General features: G+C 53.0%; 1 protein-coding gene across 4 annotated transcripts in view; it reads left to right on the forward strand.

Annotated features, from left to right (window-relative positions):
• Window positions 1-22,519, forward strand: part of EPHB2 (EPH receptor B2) — a 205,676-nt gene that overhangs the window by 69,803 nt on the left and 113,354 nt on the right. For all 4 annotated transcript variants that reach the window (XM_050790405.1, XM_050790434.1, XM_050790414.1 and 1 more), the window contains exons 2-3: window positions 1,298-1,362; window positions 4,291-4,975. In XM_050790405.1, the coding sequence (XP_050646362.1) occupies window positions 1,298-1,362; window positions 4,291-4,975 (750 nt within the window). The remainder of the gene's footprint in view (window positions 1-1,297; window positions 1,363-4,290; window positions 4,976-22,519) is intronic.

Here is a 22,519-nt window from a genome sequence, read left to right on the forward strand (position 1 = left end):
TGTTTCCTGGAATACTGTGGCAAGAAGTATCATGTGGCCATAGTATAGGAACTGATGAGTGATGCCTGCCCTGGGCACAGAATTGGAGCATGGCAGCAAGCATACCTCTTACCCACTCTCACCGAGCGAGGTGGTGTCACTGTGACCTTCTAGGTCTCTCCCCCTACTGTCTCATAGCTATTTATATTCATACCTCATCTCCATTGCCAGACCAGGAACTGCTCCATGGTAGGGTCTCGCTAGCCATGATTTTCTCTCTCAGGGTGCCCAGTGCAGTGCCTGGTACATAATGGGCATCAGGATATTTTGTCGAATGAATGCTTGAAAGGGGTTCATTTAAATTCATTCGGTGTATTGCAATTCCATTCAGAAAGTGTTTGGAAGCCAAAGAGGCCAGGAAGGGGTAGAAGAGAGGGGTCCTGAACCTGACCTGGGGAGAATGGGGGTCTCCAGGGCCATGTGGCTCTTCTTCCCCCTAGGCCATGTGGCTCCCTGCAGCTGCTGGAATTGGGGGAGGCAAGTGGGGCTCAGGATGGTCCCAGACGCTGATGTGTCTCCTGAACCCCCACAGGCCATGTGACAGTTGGCCCCTACTGGGTGCAGTGCTTGCTCTCAACACTTCTCCACTCCCGGGACCCTGTCCTGGGAGCAGAGTTACCTGAGCCCCGGGGGAGGGACCTCAGCCACAGGAACATGATGGAAGACTCCAGGTTTCTAGAGAAAGGGAGAGTGTCTTGACAAGATGTGTGCGCCAGAGGGGCAAGGAGGGGAAACTGGGGGGTCTCAGCTGGGACACAAGAACAGCCCGTCTAAGGCCCAAGTTCCCGTTTTTGAGAGTTTCATGCACGCTGAAAAGCAAACAGATCCCCAGAGTTTGATGTTTAGTGGCAAGACCCAAGAGTTTAGTGGCAGACCCTCTGAAACCCATCCAGTAGACCCCAGGTTTAGTGGATGTAAGACCCTCTCCGTCCAGAAAAGGAAGGGAAGGACAGTACCTAGGTTAGTGGGATTAGACTGGCTGAGAGGTAGAGCCTGACCACGATGTAAGGGTGGACTTGGCCTGGAGGGGCGGGGCCTAGAGGAGTGGCATTAGATGATTGGCTAGGCTGTGGGGGTAGGCGGGATAATGGAGTAGAGAGGCGGAGTCTAAACCAAGAGCAGTCTGGAGAATTAGAGCCAGATGACTGGGGCAGTGGAAGTAGGCGGGGCTCTCTGTAAAGAAGGATGAGGGCCCAACAGAGAGATTGACAGCACCTGGTAGGTGGGGCGGAGCGGTGACTCTTTGCTCTCCCCACAGAAACGCTAATGGACTCCACTACAGCGACGGCTGAGCTGGGCTGGATGGTGCATCCTCCATCAGGGGTGAGTCAGTGGTCCCCAAACCTTGCATTGGTCCCCAGGATCCCTCAAACCCTGCTGCAGGACCTGAATGCCCCCTCATATTCTAACCCCTTTCTCCCTCTTCAGGGCCCAGAGCCAGGCCTCTCTCAGCCCCACCCTCCCAATCTCCTACCATTGATGGAGCCATGATCCCCTACCATTGATGGAGCCAGTTACCATGACAACAGGCTGGATGCTTTCAGCCTTTATCCCGTGGAATCCATAGGGCGAGGCTGAGAAGTAGGTGCTCGCACTACCCCCGTTTTACAGATGAAGAAAGTGAACTGTCATTTCCTGAGTACCCACTCTATGTCAGATACTGTATTAAGCACCTTTGTACACATCATCTCTAATCCCATAGAGAGGAATTATCTCCATTTTACAGATGAGAAAACTGAGGCTCAACAAGGTGTAGCCACCTGCCCAGGGCCCTATAGATAATAAGTGAGGGGCTAAGGTTTGTATTCAGGACTATGACTGAGCCCTCTCTGCCCGCTTTCTGGGTCCCCATAACACAAAGCTCCCCATCCTTTGGCTCTTATCATCCTAGGGTCTATGCTGTGAGCTCTCCAAGAGCAAAATCGGGCATAAATTACAGGCTGTGGGGTCAAACAGTCCTGAAAATCTGTCTTAGCTCTGCCACTCACCAGCTGTGTGATCTGGGGCCAGTTCCTTAATCTCTCTGAGCTTTAGTTTCTTCCTCTATAAAATGGTGATGATGTCTTAGACCTCACAAGACTGTTGTGAGGTTTTCCTGCAAAGTGTCTAATACAATGCCTGGCATAGATTGGGCTCCCAGTCAAGAGAGCTATAATCATCATCATCATTGTCATTGTCATGAAGTTGAATATTCATCCCTCATCCCCGTGGTCTCTGGGGAGGGCTCTGGACTCTACAACCCAGCCCTTCCCTTCCCCCCACCCCGGTTGCTCCGCTGGGACTCAGCTGCTGCCCCAGGGAACTGCGTTCCTCCCACCCCCCAGGCCTGTGTTCTCAATAGGCAGGGCCCCAGGGTCAGGCCGCTTTCTGTGGCTCTTTCTTGTCACCAATTTTCCATCTGCGAAGGCGGCTGGGCCCACAGCCCCACCCTGCCAGTAATGAGGCCAGGCTGGGCTGCAGGGCCCCCGGACGCAATTATTTGGGGTGTTTAGGCTGCAGGGCCTCCGCATGTTAATTAGAGAGAGGGGAGAAAGGCAGAGTGCTCTAATTAAGTGTTCTAATTAAGTTCTGAAGAAGAGCAGCGGTTGTAACAAGGGGCTGACTTTGTCACATGGTGCCACCAAAAAAAAAAAAAAAAAAAAAAATTAATGCAATGTAGGGAGCTTCAGAGTCGCCATTGAAGAAGAGGCTGAGCCAGTCAGCTCCAGACCTGCCCTCCCTGTGTGCACTCACCCTTCATCGCACCTGACCCTCCCCAGGCTGCCAGCCCCTGCTCCACACGCACAGACTTGGCCCAGGGAATCTGAGTGGCACAGGATAAAGGACACCCACTTGAGGGGGACACCTCTTCCATCAGCTGCCACTCCCACAGGCACATTTGGCAATTGGAGGCCCAGGAGGGAGAAATGGCTTGCTCAAGGCCACTCATCAAGTTAGTAGAGCTGGGACTAGAACCCGGGACTCCTGGGGCACACGTGGGGTCCTTGTGTTTCCAGGCAGCACGGGCAAGCACACGAACAGCTCTGGGTCTGTGTGGCCTGGGCCAAGTGACCTCACTTCTGGTCTCTACGCCCTATCCCTCTGTAAAAGGGGTCTAACCATATAGACCATGTGTGATAATCACGCCAAAGAAATGAGATTCTGTTAGGGTGCCCAGCCCCGGATGTGGATGGGAGAGGGGACTCTGCTGTTGGGGCTCCTTTGGGTCTACCCCAGGTGAAGCCAGCCAACACCAAGGGGGACACAGGAGAAGGACAGGAGGGGTGGCTGCCCTCAGCAAGCTCTCAGTCCCACTGACACTGGCCCAAGAGGGCTGAGTGTACTGGGCCCTCACGCAGGGAGATTGTTCCCGAAGGCCCTTGGGAAAGTTGGTGAATGCAAACAGCAGCAGCCAGAGAGCCTGGTGCAGAGGAGACCAGAGACGGTGCTCCAGGAGGGCACAGAAGTGTGCAAAAGGCTCAGCAGTGGGAACGAGCCTGGTCCATGAGTGTGAGGAGATAACCCGGGTCCGCCCTAGGCCCTTCCCGCCCCAACTTTCCACCACTGGGCCCAGCCCCCTGCAGCAGTGAGGCTTGGCACCTCTCTGCTGGGTTTGTGAGATCCCAGGCTGCCCCAGAGAGGGTACGGGAGTACCTTCCCCAGGCAGGGAGGGTGGGCGGCCTCCCTCCAGGTACCCGAGAGCAAATTCTAGCAGCCAAAAGCCCCAGAGCAGAGCTGTTCTCATGGGGAAGGACCCTGTCTTCCCCATCATCCTAGGCGTTCACTGAGGATGAGGACTGTCTTCCTCCATCGGACTGAGAGTTCCCAAGAGCAAGGGCTCTCTCTCCCTGATCAGACAGGGGGCTCTCCGAGGGCAGAGGTTCTGTCTCCTCCATCAGACTGGTAGCCCCCCCAACCACAAAGCTGTGTCTACTTTCATCAGAAAGAATTCTGTAAGCGGGGAAGGGTTCTCCCTATTTTCCCCTTCCAGGTGGGAACTTCCTGGCCAGAGTCCCTGTCTCCTTTATCAGATTAGTGTACCGCTGACAATAAGGGCCACGTCTGCCCTGTCAGCTAGCAGAATACCAAGAGAAGGATGTGTGCCTTTCCCACCTGATTGGCATGTCTCCCCCATCAGATTGGGAATTCTCTGATGTCTTCACCATTAGACTGGAGGATTCCCTAAGGCAGAGTCTGTGTCTTCCACCTTAGACTGAGTGTGTGCTGGGGCTGAGCCCTTACCTCCCCACCTGACGAGCGTTTTACCCACAGTGGGAAGAGGTGAGTGGCTACGATGAGAACATGAACACGATCCGCACGTACCAGGTGTGCAACGTGTTTGAGTCAAGCCAGAACAACTGGCTACGGACCAAGTTTATCCGGCGCCGTGGCGCCCACCGCATCCACGTGGAGATGAAGTTTTCGGTGCGTGACTGCAGCAGCATCCCCAGCGTGCCTGGCTCCTGCAAGGAGACCTTCAACCTCTATTACTATGAGGCTGACTTTGACTCGGCCACCAAGACCTTCCCCAACTGGATGGAGAATCCATGGGTGAAGGTGGATACCATTGCAGCCGACGAGAGCTTCTCCCAGGTGGACCTGGGTGGCCGCGTCATGAAAATCAACACGGAGGTGCGGAGTTTTGGACCTGTGTCCCGCAGCGGCTTCTACCTGGCCTTCCAGGACTATGGCGGCTGCATGTCCCTCATCGCCGTGCGTGTCTTCTACCGCAAGTGCCCCCGCATCATCCAGAATGGCGCCATCTTCCAGGAAACCCTGTCGGGAGCTGAGAGCACATCGCTGGTGGCTGCCCGGGGCAGCTGCATCGCCAATGCGGAAGAGGTGGATGTGCCCATCAAGCTCTACTGTAACGGGGACGGCGAGTGGCTGGTGCCCATCGGGCGCTGCATGTGCAAAGCAGGCTTCGAGGCCGTTGAGAATGGCACCGTCTGCCGAGGTAAGGGCCAGGGCGGGGCACGTGCCCCTGCAAATGCATAGAACAGGTCTTGGCTGCAGACTCGGGCTGCAGACTTGGGCCTGGCCTCTAAAGCTCAGAGCTGACCATGAGGCACTCTAGGGCCAGGCTTTCCAAACTGGCAACCATCGCTCGGCTTCTTAGAGGGAGGCACTTGAATATCGCACTTCCTGAAAACGATCCGTGCACATCCTGCAGGTGGTATTCCAGATGATCTGGGTTGGCGTAGGATAAAGGTTTTTTGTTTACGTCATCATACGAGTATGTCAAGTGGTGTCTTTTTCTTCATTTGCAAAGGTGATATGGTTCCCCTTTTAAGAAAACGTATGTTATAATAAGTAACATTTATGTATTAATAAGGTAACATTTTTTGAGCTTTTACTCTGTCAGTATAGACTGGACAATGCTGAAGTGACGAAACAATACAAGTTTATTTCTCCCCTTAATGCTCCATATCCATTGTGGATCAGCTTGGGACTCCTCCCTCTGAGAGTCAAACGGATGGAGCGCCACCATTCGGGATGTTGCCATCCGCAGGGCAGATGGATGGAAGGAGTGTGGCAGATGGATTACTGGCTTTAAAGCTTCCACCTGGGATGCACCCCCGCCGTAACCTCTGTGTGCATTTCACTGGCCAAAGCAAGTCACAAGGTTACTTCCTATTCAAAGAGATGGAGAAGTGCGATTTTACCGTGAGCCAGGCCCACGACTCCCCCTTGTACTATATGCTGAGCACTTCTGTGACTTAATTCGTTTAATCCTCACAAGGACCCTGTGACAGAGAGTACTGTTGTATATGAAGAAACTGAGGTTCAGAGAGCTGAAGCAGAGACTAAGTAGAGGATCTGGGATTCCAAAACCCACCCTCTTAACCACCATGCCACACAGTTAGCTTAAGGAGAACTATTAAGTAAGTGTAAGTGATGTTTGAGTACGGCAGAGAACCATGAAGGTGGTCTGCAAACACGAGAAGTTTGTGAGAGGTACAGCCTGGTGCTAAGAAGGCTGTGAAGGTTGAAGGACCTGGGTTAAATCACCCCTGCCAGTCGGTAGCAGTATCACCTTGGCCAAGTGTAAAACCCTCCTTCCTAGGTTGGTGTGAGGAGTCAGGTACTTGATGCATGCAAAGTACTTGCGATGGTTTCCAGTACACAGGAAGTGCTTAATAGATGTTAACTAAATGACAGGATGTGTACAAAGCCCAGGTGCTCAGCCTGTGAACTGCAGTGGTGGTGCTGGGGGTGTAGGGGACTTGAAGCTGCCTGTGTCATGTCCTCTTGCATTCCCCATTGGATTCAGAGGTTGGGGCCAGATCCTGGGGTGCCTCAGATGCCAGGCTAAAGGTTTGGACCCTAATCCAGTGTCCTTGGAGAGCCAGGGAAAGTTTAGCTGGGGGGTGGTTGCAGTGATCCTCAATCTGATAAAATGCTTGTTAAATCTACCAGCTCTGTGGTTCCTCCCTCTAGCCCTCTGAGATAAGCAAGGCAGCTTTTCAAGATACCTAGAAGGACAGATGGGGGTGCCAGAGACAGGAGGAGGGGGCCTATAGGGGAACCATTGTTGTCATCTCAAGAGACAGTGGCATCCTGGAGTGGGGCGTGCACCAGTGCTGGGGAAGAGGAGAGGTAAGATCAAAGGATGTTTTGCCAATGAAAGGGATGGGATGGGAAGACAGGATGGAAAGGGAGGAGAGGGAAGAATCACAGAGAACAGGGCATTACAGCTTGCAGGAAGGTGATGGTTCTAGGAAAGAAATGGGCAAGTTAGGAGAAAGAGCTGGTTTCTTGGGGAAGATAACAAATTTGGTTTTACGTCCTTGGGTGTAAAAGTGCACAACCTTGGGGGACGGCAGTGGTGAGACAGGGTGTGGGTGGCAGAACAAGTGAATGGGAAACCAGCCACTCATTTTTGATGGTCCGTTCATTCATCAAACTTTTACTGAGCCTGCTCTGTCAGACCTTATGCTGAGCATCAGGCAGTACAGAGAAGAATCAGACTGTGGCTCTGCCTTCTGGAGCTCAGAGTCTAGCAGGGGAGACAGACATATAAATGTACAAAGGTGGTGATGTGTTAGACTTGTTTTAATAGGAACTGCTCAGGCTACAGTGGGCACAGAAAATGACAGAAGGCTTCACAGAGGAGGTGACATTGGAGCTGAGTCTTGGGTGGGTGGCCCAGGAATGCTGGAGGATGCAGCTGCATGAATAAAGGCCTGGGAACGTGAATCAACTTGGCCCATTAGGGAGGCAGGTTTGGTATGGCCATAGCTAAGGGCTGGTGGAGGGGTGTAGGAAGAACTGCAACAGGCAGGGTGTTCAGATGAGAAGGTGTGTTCGTTACCTGTTGCTGCATAAAAATTATTCCAAGACTTAGCAGTTTAAAACAACCAACAGGTCAGGTGTGGTGGCTCATGCCTGTAATCCTAGCACTTTGGGAAGCTGAAGCAGGAAGATTGCTTGAGCCCAAGAGTTTCAGACCAGCCTGAGCAACATAGTGAGACCCTGTCTCTACAAAGAAAGAAAAAGAAAAAATTTAGCCAGGTGTAGTGGTGTGCATCTGTAGTTCCAGCTACTCAGGAGGCTGAGGTGAGAGGATCACTTGAGGCTATAGTGAGCTATGATCATGCCACTGCACTCTAGCCTGGGTGACAGAGCAAGACCTTGTCTCTAAACAACAACAAACGTTCATTATCTCATAGCTTCTGAGGGTCAGGAATCCAGGTGTGGCTTAGCTGGGTACTTCTGGCTCAGATTTTCCTGTGAGGTTGCACTCAAGGTGTGGCCTGGGGCTGCGGTTTCATCTGAAGGCCCGACCAGGGAGGAGTCTGCTTCTAAGGTCACTCACGGGGTTCTTGGCAGGACTCTGTCCCTCACCACATGGGCCTCTTGCATGTGCAGTGACATTCCCCAGAGTGAGAGAGCCAAGAGAGAATACCAGCAAACACCCAAGACAGAAGCCACAATCTTTTATAACCTAATCCAGAAGTGACATCTCACCACTTCTGCCATATTCTCTGCATTAAAAGCAAGTCACCCAACTCAGAGTCAGAGCTGCTCCTTGCAGATGGTGAGGGTGCAAGGTGGGGCAGGGGTAAGGTGTGCCCAGCCCTGGCTCCCTTCCAGGTTCCCTTCCACACCCATCTTCCCCTGTACCTGACAGCCTCCCCAAGGCCCCAGCCAGCTCAGCCATCCACTGAGTGTGAGTGGGGGCCAGTCAGGGTGTGATTAATGAGCTCAGGGAACCCAGAAGGACACCAGCTGTTGCTGTGGCCTGTGCTGCTGTCACCCAGATGTGAGGCTGCTGCAGGCCAAGCCCCATAGGCACTGGCCCCACTGGAGCAGGACGTGTAGGAATGGTGATTCCAGCTCACATTCAAGTAACATTGGTCAAGTGCTTTCTCGTCCTCTAGCTTAGGGCTTCTCAATCTTTATTGTGGATCAGAGTCACCTGGTTAGTTGGTTAAAGTGTAGGTTTCTGGGTCTGACTCAAACCTCTCCCCCAGGTCTGGGAATGTGGCTCTGAGATGGGGGGCTGAGAATCAGCAGGGATTGTTTTTTGTTTTTTGTTTTGAGACAGGGTCTCACTTTATCACCCAGGCTGGAGTGCAGTGGCGCAGTCTCAACTCACTGCAAGCTCCGCCTCCTGGGTTCAAGCAATTCTTCTGCCTCGGCCTCCTGAGTAGCTGGGATTACAGGCGTGTACCACCATGCCCAGCTAATTTTTGTATTTTTAGTAGAGATGGGGTTTCACCATGTTGACCAGGCTGGTCTCAAAATCCTGGCCTCAAGTGATCCACCTGCCATAGCCTCCCAAAAGCTGGAATTACAGGCATGAGCCACCATGCCCAGCTGGAATCAGCATTTTTAAACAAGCAGCCCTGCCTGATGATTTGGTGCCAGGACCATGAGCTCAGACACACGATGTGATAACACATGTTTGGACCAAGCTGGGACCTAAGGCCAAAGAGAGGACACAAGCCCAGCCCCAACACCACCTCAGGGATCGTCCCCACTGGGGCAGCGGAACATTAGCAGAATCTCTAAGAGGATGTGGTTTGAAAAGATGCGTTTATTATTGAGATATAATTTAATAGGAAAACATCCATTGCTTTGTTAATATAAATGAGAGAAAATAAGGCTGGATTAAGTCTTCTTGGCAGATGGAGAATGGGGGAGTCTTCATAGGGAGTGGCCACCATCCCTGGTGTGGGCGGTGATGGCGTTCAAAGGCTTACTAGTTCCCAATACAGTGATGGGGGCTAAACTGATTCAATCTCACCAACTTCCTCTGGTGCCTACTGTGTACAGGGCACAGTGGGAGAGGGGAGGGGCCTGGGGAAGCCAACCATTCAACACACGTTTTGAGTAACCTCTGTGGGCCATTTAGCCCTGTAACAAATATGTATTGCGTACCCACTATGAGCCAGACACGTTCGGGTGCAGTCGGATACGGAAATGAACAAGACAGGCACATTCAGTGCCCTCCCAGAGTTTTTAGTCTGAGTGGGTGGATAGGAGAAGACAGAAGAAAAAGTCAATGAGCAAATCAACAAACTAGTTGCAGACTGTGATGAGTGAAGGGGGTAAGAACTGTGCAACAATAGAGATGAGAAAGCGGCCGTGCTTCAGGAAGGGCTTCCCGGAAGAGACATCATTGAACTGATGGGCCTGAGAAGGCTTGAGGGAAAGCATTCCAGGCAGAGGGTCCCTGAGAAACCCTGACACTCAGGGTTTGGTCTGAAGTGGCTCCTGGGTGAGCAGGGGACTCAGACACCCAGGGAACGAGGCAGAGTATGGTCCTGCCACAAATGAGGTCCATGCAGGCAAAGTGCTTTGAGGACACGAAGAAGAAGGCATCTTGTATGACTGGGCATCTTGGAAGGCTTTAGAAGAGCCATGTTCCCTCCCCAACCCCAGTCCCCACTGGGGCTTCCCGCCAGCAGGTCTGCTGGGAGTGGCAGAAGGTGTCCCTGGAATGCCTTCTTTGCAGCAGCCGCCTGCACCCAAGTCTGTTTCTCTGACTCTTTCCAGAGTATGATAGGTGTGACTGTGAATGTGCCCCTGCCTCAGTTTCTCCAAGTCTGCCTGTCTCCAGATCCCTGTTCTCCTTGGTTCTCCTTACCCACCTCAGTCCCGACTTCCGCTAGCCCAGCAGGAGCCCCCAACCTAGCCTTCTTTGGGGACCTTGCTGTGTTCTCTCACAGTGGCCAACCCGCATCTGTGAGGGATCTAGAGGCAGTTCCGCAGTGAGCATGATTGCTGCGATGCTATCGGGCGTCATGGGATTTTTAATATTTAGCTTGGATGGGGAGAGGGGCTGCTAGCCAGGGTGGTTGCACGCACATGTTGATTCGCTGGCTCCAGCTCAGACTCCCCAGTTCCCAGCTGCTGGGTTTCTCCTCCCAGCCTCTCCCTCTTTTCTGCCCTGCCCTGCTGTGCAGCTCCTGCTCTCTCCCCAGCTCATGGCCTCTCCTTGACCTTGGCTTCAGGGACCTGCTTTCAAACCCCAGCCCTGCTTCTTGCTAGCTGTGTGACCTTGGGTGAGCAGCTGACCCTCTCCCAACCTTTGTTTTCTCATCTGCAAAACAGAATAAACAGAGGCCTGTTATACAGAGTAAATCAGAAAATACCCAGAAGAGTGTTATAAAAATAAGATTAAGGACTTGTATGAACACTGTCTTTGCCTGTGGACTTTTTTTTTTTTTTTTCCTGGTTAGCTTTTTATTTTGAGGAAAAAATAACTTTTCTTTATCACAAAAGCAATGCAGGTTATTTGTAGAATCTTTAGAAATTACTGATAAGCAAAAAGGGAGAAACTAAAATCACCCATAATCCTATCATCTAGAAATAAGCACCGTGAAACCAACTGGTATAGGTTCTTCCAGGTGGATTTATGTGTATTTACACATATTGATTTTTTGTTTTAAGAAAAAATGGACTCCTGCTTAAACTACATGAGTTTTTTTTCTTTTTTCTTTTTTTTCTTTTTTCTTTCAGAGAGACAGTATCTCACTATATTGTCCAGGCTGGTCTTGAACTCCTGGCCACAAATGATCCTCCCACCTCAGCCTCTCAAAGTATTGGAATTACAGGCATGAACCACCATGCCCAGGAGGAGAATTTTTGACAATAATATTTTGTGGACATCTTTGCATATCATGTTAGAGCTATAACATCATTGTGGGGAAGCTCTTGGGATCCCATAGAATAAATGTACCGTAACTTATTTACTACTGCTCTCTTGATTGACAGATAGATTGCTTGCAGTATTTCACTATCTTAAACAAATGCTGGGGTGAGCCTCATTGTTTCTCTGTCTTTTTGCATGGCTGCTGCTATTTGCGTAGGATACATTTCTAGGCGTGGAATTGTAGGGTCAAAGGGCATGCACTTTTTTTTACAGCTTTTGACTAACATTGCCAAATTACCCTCCAGAAAGGCTGGACCGAGTTACCCTCCTAGCAGCTGCCTTTGAGAGTGCCTGTTTGCTGGCATGCTCTCCAGCATGAGATGTTATGCCTGTGGCTTTATTTTCTCTTTTACTCCAGAATCTTGTGCTTCCCAGCCAAGGGAGGGAGGGGCCAGGGGTCCTTTCTGGGCCTTCAGAGTTGGATCCTCCTTCCCACCCTGCTTTCAGCTCGAGCCCTTCTTACAGAGGCTGGACCAGTGGCTCAGATGTGTTTGGGGGAGTCTGCAGGGGTAGGGTGCGGTCAATGGGGTGGCCTCCGGGAGGGAGGCCGCCAGCTGGCAACCTGTGCTGTGCTGACTGGGGAAGGGTGTGAGGGTTGGAGTGCTGGGTGGGAGGGGAGGCCTAGACCCCCACACAGAAAATTCTGCTGCTTTTCTTCAAGGACAGGGTGGAGACACCCAGTTGAGGGAAAAGGAGGGGGTACAGAAAACTCGGGCAGACCCCCAGGCTCAGGCCAGGGCTGAGACCACACAGGCCAGCCTTTTGTGAAGGGAATTGGATAGGGACCATGGCCAGTGTACTCAAGCAATTCAAGCCTTTGCTCTTAAAAATGGGAAAAATTCTACACCCTCCCCAGCTTCCCCTTTCCTATCCATCCATTGGTCCATCCATCCATCCATCCATCCATCCGTCTGTCTATGATACATCCATCCATCAGACATCCACTGAAATCATTCAGCTCTTGATTTTTCTGCTTCTTGGAGGGCTCAATGATGTCTTCATAGAGGACGAGGAAGCTAACACTTGTTGAGTGTCATGTGCCAGGCATTAGGGGGCCTTGGAAATGGCCATGATGACCCCTGTCCCCAAGGCCCACCCAGCCTAGAGATGGTGACAGATACCTCTACAGACAGTGAAGGTGCAGGGGGACTGGGGTCATGCTGAAGAAAGCACAGCAGGCGGGAAGGGTCTGTGGAAGCAGACAGAGGCACCCAGCCCATCCAGGGGAACGTTAGCCAGGAACAGGCGATCAGAGGACGGCCTCCAGGAAGATGGGCCACTCCGGTGGAAGCTGAGTGAGGAGCAAGAGTTAGGCAGGCGAGGAGGACGTGGAAAGGCCCGGAGGCAGCCAGAGTACGTGCTTCTGGGAAGGGCGGGGGTCAGTCACCTCAATCCTCTCTCCTCTCTGATTCAGCTAAATGGAAGGTTCTGGATCTCAGGACATGAGATGATTCTTTCTCTCTGGTCTTCAAGTTCCCAGTGGTCTGGGTAGGAAGTATGGGACAATTTGGGCTTCAGAACAGCTCATTCATTTTTCACTGAAATACCACTTCCAGGACACCTGCTGTGTACCAGTTCCTAGGCCAGGTGTGGGAGCTGCCCAGATGCTGAAGGCCCTCCGTACCCTCCCTGGGGCTGCCAGTCTAGGGCGCAGGAGAGAGCTCCATCCATGACTACAGACTCGGGGTGCTTCGGAGGGAATGGGGAGAGAGCCAAGAAGGTTTCCTGGAGGAGGAGCCATTTTCCCAGGGCTTGGGAGGATGAGAAGAACCAAGGGTTAAAAGGGCAATTAGTCCAGGAAAAAAAATGATTGGAAATGATGGTGATTTTTTTTCTTTTTAAACCCTGGCCTCTTGCTTATCCCCAGACAAGGTTCAGCCATCCAGGGAAGAGCAGAAGAAAAGTGTTCTTGGCCAAGGGAGGATGGTGGAAGGGCTGCCAGGGTTTCAGTTCTACTGCCCTCAGAGGCTGAGGGGAGTCCTGAGAGGCCTGGAGGAGGCCCGAGACAGGGAGGTGAAAAGTGCCACCTGTGTGTCCCGCACTGCGGTATATGCTATGCTTCCATTATCTTATTGAAACTTCTGTTGGTATTATTAGCTCTATTTTACCAACGATGAGACTGAGGCCCCGAGAGGGTCATCAAGCTGCCCAAGGGCGCACAGCCACTAAGTAGCCAAGCTAGAATTTGCACCTGGCTTTCTGTAGCTTGCTGGGACAACTTAGTAACCTGAAGAGGACGGATGCCAGAATGTACTCACCTTTTATACCTGAGGCCCATGTCTTGTCCACCTGGTCATTGAGTCCCGATCCTGTAGACCCTATGCAGAGCGGCCAGCAGGGTGTGATAGAAAGAACCTCAGTTTGCTTACCTGGGAAATAGAAACACTACGCCCCGGCCTGCCTACCTCCAGATGACGGAGGACCCCCCAAGATGGTGGAAGTGAAGAGCTTGGCAGATAACCAGCTAAGGGGCTCATGGTTAGGACTGTGGGACCTCAAAGGAAGGAGGGGGCTGACCCTACTGGGGCAACGAGGAGGGCTTCTCAGGAGAGGAGGAGACCCGGAGCTGGGCCTTGAATGACGAGGTGCTTTCCTATCAAGAGATGCGAGGCAGGATGGAACACCGTCCCAGGACGAAGGCTCGGGAGTAAGGAAGCCTCAGGGAAGGAGGCTCCCCAACCCTGGCTAACCTCTGGCCAGAGAGAAGAGCCCCCAGTCTGTCCCACACCGCACATACCAAATGCTCACCTTGGGTGGGCCGCTCCTGCCCAGTCACCTCCTTGTGTCCTCTCATCAGACTAGGAAACAGAGACTTGGTCAATATCACAGCCCTCTTAGGTGGCAGAGACAGGTCTATGCTTTTGTGCCTTCCACTCCTGATTTCTTCCGATACAAGCAGTATCCACTGGCCCTTGGTCACCCTACAGGGTTAGGTAAGGTCATCCCTATTTCACAGAAGAGGAAATTGAGGGGAAAAGTCCCAGATGACCCAGCTAGGAAGAAGTAGGGTTAGAACCCAGGCCATCTGACCCCAGAGCCCTGCACTGTCCGCTCTTGGCCCCAGACTGGCTCATCTGGACCCTGAAAGCACACGGGCTGCCTCCAGATCACTCCAGCAGGACCATAAACAGCTGGGGAAGTTCCCCGCCCTCCGACCACTGCCTTTTCATCTGGCTGGGCTTCAGAATCTGGCAAGAGAGGCCCGTTTATTGAGGAAGTTTATGCATTTAACAGTTTAAGCCTTTCTAAGCCTGTGGTACAACAGGATTTGGGAGCTGTTAACAATTCTGTGTGGTTAAGAGCTTTTCATTGCTCTGCGGCAGCTGGCTCAGGCCCCACTGGTCTGCTCTGGCCTCACCCACCCTGTTTGGGCACCCCCCTCCCTGGGGCCCGTTATCCTCACTCCCCCCACCGTAAGCCTCTACACCTCACACCTCACAAGAGGAACTGAGGCCCAGAGAGGGGAAGAGAGTTACCCAAGGCTGCATGGCAGGTGAGACTCTTAAACCAAGACCTGCCTGAGTCCCTTCTCCCATCCCAGACCCCCTGCCTTGGAGAGGAGGGAACATTCTATTGTTAATTCTTCATTGGCAGAACTTGCAAAGCCTCTCTAAAACCAACATCTGTTTGATTCCCTACCAGGGCTGCAAGGCAGGGAGTTGGAGGTGGCTCGCTCAGGCTCACTCACCTTATCAGGTGCCTACGGAGCTGGAACCAGAACTCAGGCCTCCTGAAATCCTAATGAGAATCCTTCGCGCCATACTGAACTGGTTTCTGTTTTGTTTTCCTTTTTTTTCCCCATAGCTTGGTGGGAAAAATGCCATTTGTAATGATAATGTCTTACATATGTACAGTATTTCTTTACTTACACCCTGCTTTGTTCCAGAAAAGATTGGAGGCTGCTTTTGTGTAACATTCGGACTCACTCCATGAGATATTTTGATCTAAATGATACCCACATGCGAGAAGCACGGCAAAGGTTGTTAGCACTGTTTTAGAGACAAGGAAAACTGAGGCCACGAGGAGGCATGATTTTCTCAGGGTCCCAGGTACTTGTCAGGCAGAAGCCGGGACTAGAACCCAGCGCGGCAGGCTCCTAGGCCTGGCTCTTTCTGGAGCCCCTTGTCATCTCTAAGATGTCCAATCACACAGCTCCCGCGACCAGGGGAGGTTTTCCAGGACCTGTTACCATCCCGCCAAACCCCCCCACCCCACACTCCTCTTCACAGGAGCTGTGTGTTCTCAGGTCCGTGAGGAGCTCCCACTGAGGCTGGCCTGCCTCTTCCCACCCGGGGCAGAGACCAAGGTCTTCTCTGGAGTTTCACGGGAGCCCGGGGGTCTCACCAATGCTGAGGTGGAAGTGGGTGCAACAAGTATTTATTGAGCACCTTCTGTGAACTCAGTACCATCCTAGAACCTGGAAATACAGCGGCAAACAAAACAGACGAAATAGCTGCTCTTGTGGAGTCCACCCTTCACCTGGGAAAGACAGGCTGCTGGAGAACACAGTGGGAAATGCACAGTATGTCAGACAGCGATTAGGACGACAGGGAGAAATCAATCGGGGAAGAGGATGGGCTGCGTAGCCCCCATGGCTGGGGGGCCAGGGGTCACCCTGTGGGGTGGGCTGGCCTGGGACTCCTGCTCTTGCTGGTATGCTGGGCTTTCTGCTCCTTCCTCCGGCCTTCCCAGTCTCTTCCCATGGGACCTGGTGGAGGCTGGTTTAAGTTGCTGTTTTCATAACCGGAGTGTGTTTTCTGGTCACAGTAACCTGCCTGCCCAATGAGATGACAGGCCAAGGAGAGGGCCATGCGTGCACAGCCATTTCCATTTCACTTGCAACTCGTGAGCTTTGTCTCCTGTCCTCTCTGTCCCCCCATCCCCCAAACAAAGGGGGCCAAGGCCACAGCTTGCCAATTTCACAGCTGTAAAAACTGAGGCCCAAGAAGTTAGATGAAATGACTTGTCTGGGGACTGGCACTCAAACTCAGGGTCCGACTCCTGACTCTGTACCTCTTGCTGGAACCTTCTTGTAAGTAACAGAAATAAGAATCCCCCGAGGAGGCAGGCTCAGGCACTATCAATTGGGTGCTCACCCTGTGCCAGGCTGCTACCTTGGGCTTGGTGAACACTCTGCTGAATCCTTACAATCCCCAGAAGCTGGGTACAACTATTAGAGAAAAGGAAGCAGAAGCTCAGAGAGGTTAAATAACCAAGCCAAGGTCACACAGCTAATGGACAGAGGAGCCAGAAGTGAAATCCAAAGCCTGTACTTGTCCTGCTGGAATAGTTCCTGTATTTCATCATTAGTAAATTTTCTCCATGACTGTTACCTCATTGGATTCTCAAGGACTCTAGGAAAGTAAAAGGGCTATTGTCCCCATTCTTCAGATGAGGAAATCTTAGCACGGTGAAGTGACCTGCCCAAGGCTCACTGCTAGAAAGGGTCAGAGCTGGGACTGGAACGGGGTCACTGGGTTGGTTTGATTCTGAAGCCCCCCTCGCTGCTGACTCCCGTTCCTAGGGCTCATGAACACATTCATATCAGACATTCGTCCCCTTCATTCCACTAAAACAGCTCATCATCGAGGCCTCCAGTGATGTCCATGTTGCCAGGCCAGTGGGAGACATGGACACAATGTCCCAGACCTGGTCTTCTTCAACCTGCCAGCAGCATCTGACAAAGTGACTGCTCTCTCTTCTGGGAACGCACTGGCTCCCGGGGTGCCACCCGCCTCCACCTCTCGCTCTGAGCACTTTGTGGCCAGTTCCTGTTCATCTCCCGACCTCTCCACCTTGGAAGGCCCCAGTGCTGTGTCCTTGGCCTCCTATTCTCTCTCCCTGGGTGACTCCACCCAGTCCCACAGCTTCAAATGCCTTCTCTGGGCTGACTCCAGCCCAGACCTCTATTCTGAAGTCCAGACTCACTCCACTGCCTCCTGACCGCCTCTACCCGGCTCCCACCCTGCCTCCTCCAGTCTGGGGTCCCTAGGATGCTTGGTCTAGCCAGAATCTTTAAGACTCCCGATCTTGCACAGTGCAAACGCCAAGCTCCTAGAAATGGCTCACAAGTCCCTCCATCATCTTTCCCTCCTCTCACCTCTCTGACTGGTCTCCTCCCATTTCCTCCTTCCCTCCCGCTCTCCAGGCACTCTGACCTCCTTCTGCCAGGCATGTTCTTTCCCTAGATACCCACAGTGGTTGCTCCATCATCTTCTTCAGGTCTCTGCCCAAATGTCACCTCACTGAGGTCCCCCATCACCCAATTTGTATACAGGCACGCAGCCTGTCCCCTTCCGTGATTGATTTCTCCCTGTCGTCCTAATCGCCAGCTGACATACCACGTATTTCCCCACTGTGTTCTCCCTGTCGTCCTAATCGCCAGCTGACATACCACGTATTCCCCACTGTGTTCCCCAGCTGCCAGTCTTTCCCGGGTGGAGTGTGGGCTCCACGAGAGCAGCCATTTCGTCTGTTTTGTTCACCGCTGTATTTCCAGGTTCTAGGATGGTGCTGAGCTCGCAGAAGGTGCTCAATAAATACTTGTTGCAGAGTCTCAGTCACCCCAGTCTCAGACGTGGACCCTTTCAACCCTGCTGGGAGTGACGCTACTAACCAAGGCCCATGGAGAGAATGGGGTTCTTCCTGCCGCCTCTGGAGGGCTCCTGAGGGACTGACATGGCCACGGCGCCCCACAGGTCTGTCTGTGGTTGGAATAGATGTTTCTAAGCATGGATGGAGACTCCTTATTCTTGATACTGAGATTTCCCTCAGATCTCAACTCCGTCTTGGAACTAGAGCATTTTTCAGTCTTACCCTTTTTTTTCTTTTTCTTTTTTTTTTCTTTTTTTTTTTTTTTTTTTTTTTAACATAAACCACTGTAGTTTCAGCTCCTGCTCCCTTCCCTTCCCTGCCCTGGCCTGACCATGTTCTGAATTTCTGCAGTGTGATCCTAAACCAGAAGCTGCTGTGGGACCCAATTCTCTCATAAGGAGCTGGTGGGAGCCCACCGTGTGTCTGGGTCTGTGCAGACCCAGAATTGGAAGTTGCCGGGGGAGCCCTGCACAGAGAGAGCTCCCTGCTCTGCCACTAGCCACCCATGAGACTGACTGACTTGGTTACATCCTTTTCCTGAGCCTCAGTTTCCCTGTTGTTAAATGAGAGCAGTAGTCCCAGTTACCCAGGCTTTGAAGGAGGCTCCGAGGAGTCAAAGGAGCTCAGGAGACAGGAGCAGGATGAGAAGGGAGGCATTGTCCGGCCACAGGAAGGATGGTTTCTCAGGGTGGGCACCAGCCCAGTGCTGGCAGAGTTTCTAGAAAGCAAGGCAGTGCCTACATGTCTAAAGTTGGGGGGGCATGGTAATGGACGAGCCCTCAGTTTTAAGCAGGTCCGAGCACACAGCAGGTACCTAATATGTGCGTGTGTCACGGCACTGTTTTAACCAGCCAGGGTGCGTGAATTGCATAGTGCAGGAGCAGCTCACAAAGTCAGGGTCCCTGGGTACAAATGTGGGTTCTGGGACCTCGGCAGAGCACTTCCCCCTGCTCCTCCCACCCTGGAGCTCAGTGTTACCATCTGTAGAATGTACCTAACAGTCCGTGATTCTGTTCTACCTGGTCCTTGTGGCGCTCCTCGAGAAGCCATCAGGACAGCCGTGACCTTCCGCGGCATGAGGATAAGGACCTGTGTTGCCTCCCACCACTCCAGACCCCCACAAGCAGGAAGGTTTAGCAAAGTAGGTGGGAGCCAGCCACCTGGGTTCAAATACTGGCTCTGACATCTGCTACCTGTGTGGCCCTGGACAGGTGACGCACCTACCCGAGCCTTGATTGCCTCATCTCTAAAATGGGTTCAATAATAAATGGAGTATTACAGGGCAAGTTGTGAAGACTCAAGGAGATAATGAAAAGAAAATGTCTGCACAGCACCTGGCACGAGGCACATGGTCAGAAAATGTTAGCTCTGTTTGTCACAGCCTGGCCCTGCGATCTAAATGCTCGAAGTTGCGACCATCCCCTTTTGTAGACGAGGGAACTGGGGTTCAGAGAAGCCAAGTGACTTGCTCCAGGCCACACAGCAAGTAAATAGTTGTCACTGAACACAGGTCATTTGGTGGAGCAGGAGATATGGCCTGGATGAGGCTTAGGGGCCATGCAGAGCTGTCTGTTGCTGTGTCCCCAGCAAATTCTGGGCCCAGAGCCTCATGTCAGCCTTAGAGAGAAAAGATTCTGCCCTGGGGGCTTTGCAGGCTTGACCTGGGACCTGTCAGGGTTACACTGGCTCATTCTAGGAAACCACCCTCAAATTCCCGGTTTCCTCCCTGAAAGGCATTGCCATCTGATTAGCAACATTTGAAGACCTAAGAGTGGTCACTGGCCTGTCTGTGCTGCCTGGGCAGGCCATGCAGCTTTGAGAGCCCCACATCCGTATCCCTGGCAACCCTGGTCCTGAGCTGCCCTCCCCCACACCCTGCTGTCAGAGCTGTCTTGTCTGTGGGAGCTCCCTGGAGACCCGGGAGGGATGTGCATGCACGTGCTGGGTCAGCACAGAGCGTCCCTGGTACGCATGCGTGTGTGCTGGGCCTGCTGGGAGTCGTTTGTGTACCCATATGTGCACTAGTGTACCCACTGAGCCAGCCTCTGCCCGTGCAGTTGGGACGTCTCTGGAGCTATGGGCATGTACGTACATTTCATGGGCGGGCCGCGCGCAGCGCTTGCCTGTGCAGGTGACGCTGGGGCCTGCTGGGAGCCATTCCTCTCCCTGTATTGGTGGGTTCCTGTGTCTGCCTGACCTGCCCCAGCATATGTGTGCAGGGAGGAGCACACTCATGAGTGTGGTGGATCAAAGTGCACACCTAAGAATGTGTGGGTGCAGCCGTGGAGGGAGGTCCCCGTCTGTACACGCCACTGCTGTTGAGTATGCTCACTGGGTCATGCAGGTATGTGTTTGCATGGGTGCCCACCCACCTGCAGGGAAATCAGCCAAAGTATTCAGATTCGTGTGTACATCTGTATATTTTATCAAGCCAGATGTACATGAAAATGGGTACTTGTCAGCATATGTGAGCCCTATCTGTGTGTGTATATGTGTGTGTGTGTGCGCGCGCGCACGCATATGACTGGATCAATTTGTGGAGTGTGACACACACACACACACACACACACACACACACACACACACACACACACTCTCTCTCTCTCTTTCTGGGGGCCAAGATGTCAGGGCCATTGATTTTCTGTCTCTTAGAAATTCCCTTTGAGGTCCTATTCATGCCTCTTTCATGAAGCAAAATCAGTGGTTCCAATGTTCTTAAAGCAAACGGGCCTGTTCTGCAGCAAGGCTCCATCCCTGGCCTGCCTGCCTCCTCCACTGGTTGTGCCTGCACACACACATGTACCCACAGGACCTGCTTGTTGTGCTCAGGTGGGCACAGCAGCCCTGCAGGGGTACAGGGGCCAGGCTCCCTGGCCAGACTCTGCTGCTTTCTAGCTGTATGGCCTTGGCCATTTCCCGTCATTTCCTGAGCCTTGGGTTCCTCCTCTGCCTGATAGGCACAGGGTGTTGGTGAAGATGTGAGTGGTGAAGCCCCTGCCCAGGCTGGGGGTCACCATTCCCCTCTCGTCTGTCCTGGCTGTTATGTTTATGAATCACTTTCGCCTGGGAGAGAGGCTTGTGTCTGTCCTCACCAGGCCAGCAGAGGAGCTTTGGGAAGGGACACCCACGAATGCCCCTCTTACTGTGGGCCCTCTGCTCCAAACATTTTGCTCACATCCCTTCATTTTATTCCAGCCACCGCCCTGGGTGGCAGCTGGTGTTATCCACCTTCCACAGAAGAGGAACTGAGCCCCAGAGAACTGCAAGGGCTTTGCCAAACTTCGCTGAACGCAGGTGGCAAGCCAGGATTGGGACCCAGGTCCAGTGGATTCCGGAACCTTCCCACCGCATTCCAAGAAAGCTTCCTCCAGCAGGCAGGAGTGAGAGGCCAGGCCTTGGAGGATGCCTAGACCCCACACGAGGGGATGGCCTACAGGCCCGAGGCACCATGTGGGCAGAGGTGCAGCGTAGGGAAATACTGGCCTAGAGGAAATAGGCCCTCAGCCTCTGTCGCCTGCCTTGGGCTCTCCCATCCCATCCCCTTCCCCCTCCAGATGGGCAGCCCCTCGTGGGGTCCCCTCCCACCCCCTCGTGCTGCGGTCTTTGTGGCCCAGGAAGAATGCCTCTCTTTATCTCCCAGACGCCCCTTCCCTTTGATTCTCCTCTCCCCAGCGTTTCTGCTGACCTCTGCGTGTTGGGAATCCAATTAGAGGAGCGGACGGGGAGAGTGACAGCCGCGCCGAATCCCGCCTCAGCCCCTCCGAGCACGCTCAGCCAAGCTGCAAGCAGCGCAGGGCCTGCTTGTCATGCTGGGCCCCGCGCAGGGCTTTGTGGGGATTAGCTGCTGGGGGGTGGGGTGCTCGCAGATGGGACCAGAAGTGATGCTGGTGAATGTCACGTCCAGGCAGAGAGTGGAGGAGGGGGCCCGCCCAATGTTGAATCCAGCTTGGGGAAGAGAAGAGAAGGGGCGGGGGGGCAGACTACCCTGGCCTATAGGAGGTGCATGGGGGAAATGATGGCCCACTTGGGTCATTTGGTTCCCCATTTGAGGCTTGGAGGATAGAGCTGGCAGCCAAGCTCAGCTGTGTCTACTGTGGAGTGGGCACCAGAAGGATTTCCACCTGGGAGGGGCTTTGGGGGATTGATTGGATTGCAGGAGTGGGTATTGAAGTTTCATTTGCAAAACATTTTATATATGATGGAGGTGGGGACCCTAGGAATGGCGAAGCGGCAGCCTTTGAGAGATGTGTCTAGAGAATCTCCCACCACCAGCCACCCCTTGGCAGGGCCACCAGTCTAAGGCCGAAGACTATGCCCTTCCCCACCCAGCACCATGAAAGTTACCCTCCTGGTTTACAGCTGCGGAAACTGAGGCTCCGAGAGGAGAAAGGTCTGGCTCAAGGACACAAAGGTAGTCCATAGCAGAGATGTCTCATCCCCCTGTCCACCCTCATCACCCAGGCCCCACCCCGAATTCCCTGGACCTCCTGAGTAGGGAGAGTCCCTGATGCCCTTCCCCACAAAGGGATGTGGCATCTAAGGAAGTAGATTTCAGGCCCTCAGGGGAAGCAACACCAGGTAGAATATGGTCTGACTCTCAGCCCGTGGACCAGCAAATGCCCCCGCCCCTCTAGAAATGTGCCAGGCATTGTGCTGGGCCAGAACACAGTGGGATCTGCCATGGCCTCTGCCCCCGGGAGCCCACAGTGGAGAGAGACAAGGAGCCCCTGGTGCACAGAGAGG

Source organism: Macaca thibetana, chromosome 1 (assembly GCF_024542745.1).
Source record: "Macaca thibetana thibetana isolate TM-01 chromosome 1, ASM2454274v1, whole genome shotgun sequence".
Classification (NCBI taxonomy): Eukaryota; Metazoa; Chordata; class Mammalia; order Primates; family Cercopithecidae; genus Macaca; species Macaca thibetana.